The sequence below is a fragment of the Amaranthus tricolor genome, chromosome 4 (assembly GCF_026212465.1).
Source record: "Amaranthus tricolor cultivar Red isolate AtriRed21 chromosome 4, ASM2621246v1, whole genome shotgun sequence".
NCBI lineage: Eukaryota > Viridiplantae > Streptophyta > Magnoliopsida > Caryophyllales > Amaranthaceae > Amaranthus > Amaranthus tricolor.
In genome coordinates, this window is record NC_080050.1 from 29,576,186 (window position 1) to 29,588,255 (window position 12,070).

Genomic DNA, 12,070 nt, shown 5'->3' on the forward strand with positions numbered 1-12,070 from the left:
GTCCTTATTCCTTGTAAATTCAGTCAACAATCATCTACTCATCTAAACATATAATTTTAGTTCTAGTTACATCCCTTTTTCATTTTATGTGATTATTGGTTTGACTCCAATTAATCACCACTTGTCACATTAATTTTTAATAATCATATTAACAAATCAACTTAAAGTAATTTAAATTAATAGTTTTGAAAAATCCTACGTGGTAACCCTAAGTTTTTGGTTTTTTCACAAATGTTTTTTTTTTTAAATACGTATGATGACCTTGAGTTTCCAACTTTTCCATATAATAAAATGTTAAGTTTTTTGTTAAATTAAGTATTATTTCGATTTAATTTCGAAATATGTGGTTAATTAGAGTGATCACGATGTTTGTTTTTTGAAAAAGTTGTCATTATGTTGGATAATAATAACATAAAGTTAATAAAAAAAATTCTCTTTTATCTACCACATGGATTAAAAAAATTATATATTTACCCCATTACCATACAAATCATCTACTTTTCTTTTAAATATATTTTATTTTATATTATGTGAATAAGATAGGCAATAGCCAGTAATTCTTTTTTTTGATTTATTTGAAACAATCTAACTACGTACATTTACCATGAATCCATATGATACAATGCAAGGAGGGAGCTAAGGTCCATCAATATTCTCAACTTATAACATTTAACTTATGTATAAAATTATATTTCTATAAATACTAATATATATTAATTATGATGGTAGGAATTTTTCTACGTGACAACATTAGCTCGATCTCATCAAACACATTTTAAAACAATATTATCAACATCAATGGATTTAATAACTTCATAGAAGTATAATGTTGAAAAGTACATGATATAATTATACCAATTCTTCTATGCTTTATCTTATCTTGTATTTCTACTAAAATAAAATTGGTACAATGTGTAATGTAATACTAATACATACCTGTATCTATTTTTATACATACAACCTTCAAACTTATATATAACTTAATTTCCAACCTTAGATCCACCTACATCATCTACCATCAAGTTACACTTCTACTTCCATGATTCTATCATTTCTATCATTATATAAAGTGATGCCTTTGGAAAATTGGAATGAAAACATATAACAATTATTGTATTTTTTTTTAAAAAAAGAAAATTAGAAGAACATTTAATTCCTTCCTAGAAATTAAACAGGATTTGATGAAAATCAAAGAATTAAAGATCTAGCTGGAGGAAGATGGAGGGTTATAAGGATCATTTTGAGACCAATTATTATTATTATTATTATTATTATTATTATTATTATTATGATTTCCTGGAGGTCTAAAAATGGAGGTTTGATCACCAGAGAAAATATGTGGATACTGCAAGTTTGACATTCCTGATGATGATGAAGAAAAGGAGAGTGAAGGTGGGCCCATCAATGGCTGACATGTTGATGGGTATAGAATTTGTTGTAACCCTGGAAAGTTGAAATCCCCTGAACTTTGTAAAAGTTGGGAGTATTCCCAGTAATCTCTAACTTGATTATTTGTGTTGATCTGTTGTTGTAATTGTGGTTGAAAATGGATTGTTCGGGCCGGTCGGTTGGGCTGAAAAAGAGTCCGCGCCGGTAGGATTCCGGTGCCGGTTGGTGGGGATGGGCAGGCGGTGGGTGGAGGGACAGATTGGACGAACTCAGGAAAGTTGAGTTTGGCTCGGTTACCACGAAAGCGGAGTGCCGCCTCGTCGTAGGCGCGAGCGGCGGCCTCGGCTGTGTCGAATGTGCCGAGCCAAACTCGGGCAGCTTTGTGCGGGTCGCGTATTTCAGCAGCCCATTTGCCCCAAGGTCGTTGGCGGACTCCCCTGTATCGACGCTTACGCTCTCCTCCTTGGGGCTCTTCTTGGGCTGAGGGTACGGTGGGAGCTATGGTGGTTGGCGGCGGTTGGTCGATTGAAGTGAGAGTTGTGGTGGTGCTGACTACTGAGCTCGAATGGGAATGTGATGGTATTTGAACGGAACTTGGACTTTGTAATTCTTCCTTAACTGTAGATAACAAGTAAAGACAACATCTTAATTTCACATTATTATAAATGACGAGTAGAAAAGATTAACTTAGTAAAATACAAAAAAATAAATTTGCATCATGAGTTTTAAACTTAAATGTACAAATTAAGATGATAAATACATGGTTAAATAAATGGAGAAGAAGAATTAAAAACTACAAGAACCGCTTTATTAATTTATATAATTATAGTAATCTTATTTTCTTAAAGATCAAGGATATGACATTGACATATTTTGACATATTTTATTTGTTATACATAGTTTGCAGTAAACAACAGATTTAGTTTATAATCAGTCAAAATTTTTAATTGGTTAAAGGGATAAAAAAATTAAGTATTCTATCAAAGGAGTATCTTTTTGGTGCAAAGAGGACTACTAAAGAGGAAAGTAGGCTCACACAAATGGATGAGTGTGTTAATAAAGAATAATATCATGCACGAGTGTTCATTCCATATTAATAAAGTTCACTTCAATTATTCTTTTTCTCATTGGGATAAGACTAAGAGAATTTTAATACAGATAAGAAAAGTGAAACTTTTTTTAAATAAATAATTAAAAATTAAATCTTTATAATAAGGATAAAAGAATAATTTCAATCAAATTCTTGCAGTTGAATTATTCTTGTTCAACTAGAATGCATAATATAAGCCCATTTCTTAAGTTTGCTACTTCTGGTTCATCTCACACAAATGCTTTTGTCTCCTAAGAGAATTTTGGGATAAATATTACTCCCTCGTATTTTTCTAATTACTTCCATTTAATTTTTTCACTAATTTTTAGGTGGGTCAAAAAATCACTTCGAAAGGAGAAAGAAAAGGTAATAACTATAAGTAAGTTGTTGAATGTTTTTCATTAGATTAATTGTAATAAGGTAAAATGAGTAAAGGTAATAAGGTAAAAAAATACATACTATAAATAAAAATAGAAGTAATATATACATAATTATAATTAGTAACTTATTATTTGGATAAAATAATTGAGTTAATTAATTACTTTAAATAGAATAACTCTCATGACTAATGATCAGCTTTGTCACGTCAGCTTAATTAGAGAATAATAATTGATTCCAATTGTCTTTAAACTGAATACTTATTATAATTAGTTATTGATAATTGTGCTACTTTAGCTTACCTGTTTTAGGAATCTAGCAGTACATTACTTGTATAATACTCCATAATACTTTCACTATGATATTTTCTCTCTTTTTTTAATTAAGACTTTATAACTTTTGCTTTTGATTCTTCATGAAAACGAATGTTCTCCTAAATATTGTACGTAGCAAAATATAGAATACTAAAAAGTATTTTTTTTAGAATTGGATATTGCTTCGGCAAGTATCATATTCCGAGATCTAAATTCAATCTTATTGATTCTTTTTAAAGTATTGTTAATTTATTTATGAGTATGAGATACTGTTTTTTTCTCTCCCCGATCCTAATTATAGATTTTTTATAAACGAGATACACCCGGTATGATCGATAATACTACTCGAAAAGGTATTATAACCTATGAAATAAGAAAAATTTAAAAACATCTAAAAGGGCAAAAAATAAATAATTTATTAGGATTTTCAACAAAAAATACACTGTTCATTAAATAGAATAAACATGCTTTTGGAATTCAATATTTTAGTCGCGAATCAAGGGCGCCGCCGCTAGGAAAATGAGGCAAAGGAGGGACCAAGAACATAGAATGTCCGAGTTTTACAACCTTAAAACTTAAAAGGCACACCTTTATTGTTATTCTTGTTGCTCATTTAAAACATTGTTTTATCAAAAAAAAAAATAAAAAAAAATCAATTTTATATTACTATTATCAAAGATGAAAGATGGAGAAAATATATTATGCAAAGAAAATGAAGAACACTTAACTATCTTAAAAAAATTAAAAAAAATCTTCAACAAAATAATTCATCAAAAATGAAACATAAATTTCCACTTATTCCACAAAATATATAGATACGTTTAACTATTTTTTGCGACTTTTTCAACAAAATGTATGGATATGTGCAACAATTTAACTAAGAATTATCACATAGTTATATCATCGAAGATATTTGTGAGAGACTATATCTAATTAGATCGACCCATATTAGAAAATATAGAATAAGAGTATGCATTAAGCTTTGTTGTGCTAGGCTAAGAAACCGTCTCTTTATAAGCTTTGTGGTGCTAGGCTGAGAGACCCTCTCAAAAGAGAGGGTTTCTCAGTAGAGGGACTGTATATATATTATAATAATTATAATCAGAGTTTGATGAATGCTGAAAGATGATAGACTATTTTCTTATGGAGATGAAAATCAAAAAGGTCGCATCTATAATTTAAGATTACAACCATTATAATAACTTTTGGTTAACATAGTATTAAAGTTACGAATTCAAATATAATTAACACACCTCTCAATTTAAGCATAATATTTAACATTACATGGTGTGAAATATTAGAAAGATGTGTTAAATTGCATCCATGCTTTTAATCTAAATGACTTTCGTGTAAAGCTGTCAATACGCTATAATATCTAATTTAATATCTTGGAGTATTATAATTATTAGTTTGAACTTTTAGGCGATATTAACTACTCAACATGCATATCTAACTAACTATTTTATTGTTTTGATCACGAAAACCACATTCTTCCCCTTTAATGAAATCTCGTATTCAATTCTTATATTCTTATGTGCTTAGCCCTTTTTCATTCTCTCAACCTATTGAAGACCAAAATAATAATAATAACAATAATAATAATAATAATAATAATAATAATAATAATAATAATAATTTACATACCTCCACTTGCACTTGACGATGATTCCCCTTCACCACCACCACCAGCACCGCCGCTAAAACCACCATACAAAAACGGAAAGTCCGCAAAATCACCACCACGCGTTTCTTCCCTTCCTCTTTTCTGCCCAACCCACACACCCGGCGACATAGTCGGGTACCCACCAAAAGAAAACGGGTCGGACCACCCACCAATATCAACAGCAACAGTACCAAAGTCGCACCCGCCTCGACCCGAAATAACATCAGTTAAAGCCATAACCATAGCCGAAGTTTCCCAATTAGTTCTCAAAACAGGTTCTTGTTGAGCTTCCATGGTGGTTACAGGACTTTCTCTCTCTTCATCTCCACCGTTGGTTGTTCTTCTTGCACCGCTTGATGATGCTGATGAAAACCCTTGATCACCCCTTTGGTTCGCCACCTTTGATAATACACACATGTATAACAAACACGTAACTCTTTTTTTTATGTTAATTAATTAAATTAATTAATTAATTAAATTAATTAATTCTTTTAAATTCTAAATATTATGTTTTTTATAAATATTTTTGATTTAAGAGATTAAGATTGTTTGATGAAAGAAATGGATTATATATATATATGGAGACACACGCACGAATGTAGCCGAAATAAATACAGAGTAGATACTCTGAATCTAGTCCTGTTTATTTTTATTGTGTTTTTTATTTTTATATAAGAATAGAAAAAGAAATTCTATTTATTAAATAAGAGTATATAAATAAAAATAATTTGGGGTTTATTTATAATTGAGCATGTGTTGAAAATAAAAATGAGAAAAAGATTTATACAAAAACAGTTGCCGACTAAAAGATGTTCACATTAGGAAATAGGAAGAGAGGGAAGGGGGGGGGGGGGGGGGGGGGGGGGGTGACCCCTGAAATGGATCATGGGTTATGTCGGTCATAAAACCATAAAAGAGAAGATCATCGTTTCAAATTTGAGTTCCTTTGTGTTTTTAATGATGAATATATTCCTATTTGATTTGATTTTTACTTACCGGCTAAAGTCTTATTTACTTCACCTTCAAAATAAGTAATCAGTATAAATTAGTTTTAATCTATAAATATTAATTATAATAAAAAATTAGTTATAATAGTGAACATCAGTTTAATCAGTTATAATTTATAACTAAAAATCAGTTACAATAAATAAAAATTAGTAAAAATCAATTTCAATTAGTAAAAATCAGTTGAATCACAAAAATTAGGTAAACTAAACAACGATTAAATAGTTTGCAAAAGTTTTTTACTCGTTAGTCATTCCTAAAGTTTTGGTTTGGCGCAAGGTAGGTGTCAACTATCTAAGTAGTTATAGATGTAAATAGTTATAGCCGTAGAATTGTAGTTATTAAATGTTAAATGGTCTAATTAATTATGTAAATTAATGTTGTTTAGTGAAAGTAACGATTATGATATTGATTGGAATATTATTTGTTGTGAAAAATTGTAAAGAAAATCTAAACAATTATTCTTGATTTTGTACAACTAAATATTAGTTAAATTGTTACATTATCAAATGCTGACATTATTTATATAGTACTTCGTATTTTAGTCTTATTGGATTATTAACAACTATTTAAATTGCTACGTTAAACACACCTAAAATATATATTTTTAATAACTAATAAAAATTTTTAAAAAATAGACTAAATTAACTATTTTGAAGTGCATTATTCGATTTTTGTATTTTACTAACTTTCATTTCAAATGTCAAAGATTTAATTTTATAGTTTGCTTCATTAGACGCATTCCAAAAAAAAAAAACTCTTAGCATATCGATGCCTTAAATTAAACTGAACTAAATTATGCATGATTATGATTAATTAATGTAATGAATTACGTAAGTAAAAAAATAGACTAGAAAAATTGCTTTAAGCATAGTAACTTAGGGTGTTTATTCGGGTCATCGAGTTGATTTCTAGTTAATTGTTTCGGGTCGGTAAGAAATTGGAATTTGAGTTTATCTTGTTTTTACATAATTGTAAGTGGGGTCAAATTGGGTTCAATTACAAAATCAGTTAAATTTTGGGTTATCGAATTTGTTTTGAATACCTATTTGTAAATTTTTATTTTATTTGAAGCAAACATTACTTATTCAAGGTAGGTAATGAATTTGATTCTCACCTAATCTTTTCTCAACTACACCGTAAAATATACTCCCTTAATCCTTATGAATATATATATATGTTATTGAAAGCTAATTGAGTTTATAGGATATAGTTCTCAACCATATGCTTAAATTTTTTTTGAAATTCTAATATATGTATACTTTGATATTATATTGTTAGGGGAAATAACACTTTTAATATAAGCCAAAGATAATTGGGTCATATCTTAGTTAATACAATTACCACTTTTTTTAGGTAAGGTTCTGAGATCAAACTCATCCAGCCACTCCCTCTTCCTTTAACCTGTTGTTAGAGTATATAAGATATTTTGGGGTCTTAACCATTAGCTTAAGCTTTTGGTTGAGTTGGTTCATTAACATGGTATCGACGGAAAGTTACAGGTTCAAATCTCATCCATCTCTTATTTCGAAGTAGAATATTTCGTGCCACGTAAAATATATAACATATTTTAAGGCCTCAATCATCGATTTAAGTTTTTAATATATATGCTTAAAATAATAAGGACGATGAAGTGGGCGAACAGAAAATGAGGTTTATAGTGGTTAAGACATAACATTGGCCCCTTCTAACATCATTCATTCAGGTCATTGCAGTCTGCAGATGGATAAGTTTCAAGTCTCCAAGACTCTAACCAACGACGAGAGGTTACATAACATAGTTTGTATATCTTTTGAGTTTTAAGTTTGTTAATATTTTTATTTTACAATTTTTTTATAATATTTTTATTTTGAATAATATTTTTTATTTTTTAGCTATATATTTTATCTCATTTTCTTTTAGATTTATTCTTATCAATAATATTTATTATACTAATTAATTTCTTAGTACTTACATAATTATGTGTTGTTACATTATCTAGAAAACATTGTCACGTTTAAACCGAATGCTTTTAGTTTAGGCTTTACCATCTTTTCAGGCTTTATTTTCCAAGACGGATCCTCATCCTCTACCATTTATTACTCAAATATATGTCATTTTAAATTTGTTATATTATTTGTTATATTATTACACAATCAAAATAAGAGTTTTTAAATGTAGTGTAAAATTTTAATAAAGATAGTGTATATACTTTATATATGTCAATGGATTTTGGAGTTTTTTTTCCATTGTCATATAATTTGGGAATGATATTTCACTCGCTTATAAAGTGTGTGCATCGTATTTCTCTGATTATATAATGTCATTCACATAAATACAACTCAATTTAACATGGTATCAGAGCAAAATGTTTAATTTAAAAACTAAATAATAGGTCCGAAAAGAATGACACTTTCACCCTAGTTGATTACTCTCACATAAGAACTTAAAAAGGTGTGGGAGGATTAGTCCAATATTAATGAATTAAAGATCATATGCATATTTTATAATTCACTAGAAGTCTTCTCTCATTGTCATAAATTTTAAGATGATATTTTCTTGACTTATGAAATGCATGTACTTGTGTTTTTCCAATTATACATTAACATTCATAATAATTCCAATTCAATTTAACGGTAAATTTAATATTAACCCCAACTTTCAGTCTACAATCACTTTGTTCATTCTCATAAATACGATTCACATAAGCTTGAACTCAAACTTTGAATTTAGGAAGCTTAGAAACACCAACAGTTTAAGCTATTTAGTCAGTGGCTTGAAAACCAAATCGAATCTCGCTAAATAAGTAAATGGTTCATTCTGTTATTTTTTGTTCTTCTCGTATATTTTTTGCACAGTTTTTTAAGTAAATTTTGAGCTTTAAAATCTCTAAATACATATCATAAAAAATTATAATAAAATATTTAATAAAAAAGTATACGTTAAAACGAATTTAGAGAGATCTCACATGCATATATTTTATTATCTATATATATCTTAAAAATCTTAATTAAATTTTTCTCTCCAAAATAAAATATTTTAAATGGAAAGACCATTAGAAAATAGAGGGAGTAGTATATACTACAAAAAGTAGTAAAATAGTTTTAGGATCTTTTCAGCACAAGAAAGCAGTGTCTGTGCTGATAACTGTTAGCAATCGAAATAGTTGTAATTGTGATTACTTATGGTTGTACATTTGTAATTCTTTGATGTTTAATTGTTTAATTAGTTATTTAAATTAATATTATCCGATAAAAGTATCAAATTATAATATATGTTGAAAAATAAATTATTGAGAAAAGTATAGAGAAGAACTTAAACAACTACATCTTATTTTGCAATTACAACTACTTGCACCACTAAATGCTAGTCAAACTGCTACTTTAATGTACAGCTACATTTTTTGTGAAGTAGTGTTTGAGCTAGAGGCAGAGCTAAGGGCCAGTGTTGGGGTTGGCTACGACCTTTCCCCAATTTTTGAATTTTTTCTTTTATTATAATAATTATAAAGAACTAATGAATTTTTTAGCTCCTCAAATAGTTAAGTTTAGCCTTTTACCCTATCATCACCTCAAGTTTTGACGTCACCAATGATTTTGAGCTAATCTTATTAAACACCATCATATCTACTTAAAATATTATATCGCCTAACACAGTTTAAAAAGCTAACAACTACCTCATAACTATTCAAGATCTTTAAATAAATTTATAAAAGCAATTTACAACTTTAAAGATAGTTTTGGACAAAAAACTCATTAATAATAAAAAAATTTAAAATAATTTTTAAACCTATCATCCAAAAAAGAAATTAAGCAATAAGTAGAAAAGCTAGTGTTTTCCAACTCTTGCCTCTTTCAATATTTTAAGCGTAAATGTGTAGTCAACAAAACAAGAATGCAACGTACAATAAAAGAGGAGAAAGAATGTTGAACATATATTTGTTGTCGTTCCATAGAAGTAGTGCATTTCACAAACATTCAACTTTTTTTTATTCATTCTTATGTTCATATGTTCCCTAAAAGTTTCATACTTCATCGGTTTCATGCGGTTAGTACCATGTATATTTTTTTCGAAAATCAAAAAAATTTAAAGGTACTATTTTTAAGGGAAAATTAGAAAAGAAAATAGTGGATAAAATGAAATAATAAATTAATTGTGTAGATGGAAATTAAAAAAGTGAAAGTCACAACTAAAAAATAAAAATAGAGTAAAAATAGTGCAAATTCTATAGGACAAAAGAAGTATACTCTCCCTATTTCATTAGAATTGAATCAAAGAGAAAGTGAGATTTTTTTAAGGAAAAAAGTAAATAATGATGATAAATGAAAAGAGGGAATGCATTGTACAGATTAAAATTAAAAAAAATTAAAATGTATAGATGAGATTAAAATAAAGTGATTAATCATTGTTTAAAAATAAAAATAATGTAAATTAACTGAGACAAACAAAAATAATAATGATATAAATTAAGTGGGATGAAGGGAGTATTTCAGTTATAGGATTAAAAAAATAACACGCACGGTCTCAATGTGCCAAATATAAGAGGTTGGTGCAATAGATTATAGACTAAACAATGAATTAGTACTTGGTTCTTTTCTATCAAAAAGTGCCACGTCAAAACAACCTCATAACTTACTTTAATCATTGAACTTTCTAAAATAATCTTATTATAATTTATATATCTCTATTCATTTTATAATTTTTTATCTGTTTATGAAATTTTGTCATTTTCCTGTTTACTTAGTTTAAAAATATATTTGGAGCTTTTGTAATATCTAGACCCTATCGGACCACAGTTCATTACTTATTGATGTTGTAGACTGGTATTACAGATCAACTTAAGTTTTTCCAGAGTATTTTAACCTCATTCTTATGCATTTAAGAAAACTTTCTAGGAAGTAATCTAATTTAAGATTGCTTCCTATTAAATACGCTTAACTGCAAAGATCTAAGCAAATGAGCTTCCTTAAGAACAATTAGCACCCTGTGTTTTATAAGAAATTATAAGTTAAATACTATAAATCAAGACAAATATTACAAACTATAAATTATCTTATGATAAATTGAATTTAATCTTAATACAAATGTGAGAGAAATTATAAAAAATTACTAGTTGATATACAACTTTGATCCTTGATATCTTAAGTCATATATAAATGAAACTTATGATAAATTAGTATTTGTGTGAGAGAATTTTTGCTATTGAAGTATTGGACTAATTAAACAAGATCAAGTTTGATCATAATATTTCATATATATTGATAAAATATAAAATTAGAATGAATGATGAATATTAAATACTTAGTAAAATGGTAAGTAAAAATATGTAAAATATGATAAGATAATTTTTTTAAAGAAAAAGAACAAAAAGTTATAAGAGTACAAATGTAGTTAATCTTCTCTGTACTTTAATTTATTTTAAGTTTGATCACCCCATCACGTTTGTTAGATAATTGAATGAATTAATTAAATTGATTCCGTTGTGGAAGAGCCAAAATATCTAAGTCTTGATTAAAATAATAGCTAAGAAAATGTCAATTGTTTCATTTGTAAATGATTCTCAGTCGAAATTGTTGACAGTAATTATTGGATAAATTAATCAGTTAAAAATTTTGATTGATTAAAAAGTTTTAGCTAATTTGAAAATTATCTATTAAATACTTTTTTAATTATTGATAGATTAAAAAGACAAAAATCAATTAAAAAATTAAAAAGAAAATTGAAATGCTAATTGCGAAAATAGTTGCAATTAACAAATGTAAGCTTAGTTTGACCAAAAAAATGTTTACCAAAAATTGTGATGTAATCTCGGTGTATTTTTGTCCTTATTCAAAACAATATATGAAATTTTAAATTGTGAAACTATGGTCTAAAAGTGACGAAAATTAAAGAACATTTGATTGACACGTGATGTGATATTAAGGAGACGTGCTTTTCTTTTCTTCTTTTCAAATATTTTCAAATGTCTCACTTTTTAATTTAGTTCAAAAAATTAATTTAAATAATTTTAATATTTTCAAGTTTGAAATTAATTGTCATACTTTTTATTTTCACCTATATAATACACTATTTTAATTTTTTTAATATAATTAATTATGCATTATTAAAAAAAATAAAATTATAGAAGTAATATTATAAATATTCACATGGAGACAAATTAAACAAAATCTAATAAATTATGTTTTTCTTATGCATAAAAAACAAGATCTACTATATATTCTTATATTTCTAATGTTATTTACCAGATGTTCA

At 27.5% G+C, this 12,070-nt stretch overlaps 1 protein-coding gene across 1 annotated transcript; it reads right to left on the reverse strand.

Moving 5' to 3' along the window:
• Nucleotides 1–770: 770 nt before the first annotated feature.
• Nucleotides 771–5,405, reverse strand: LOC130810112 (ethylene-responsive transcription factor ABR1-like). Its single transcript, XM_057676063.1, has 2 exons — nucleotides 4,816–5,405; nucleotides 771–2,007 (listed from the first exon to the last, which is right to left on the reverse strand). Exons 1-2 carry the CDS (start codon nucleotides 5,249–5,251, stop codon nucleotides 1,205–1,207), a joined length of 1,239 nt encoding a protein of 412 aa, XP_057532046.1. The 5' UTR covers nucleotides 5,252–5,405; the 3' UTR covers nucleotides 771–1,204.
• Between the last annotated feature and the right edge of the window lie 6,665 nt (nucleotides 5,406–12,070).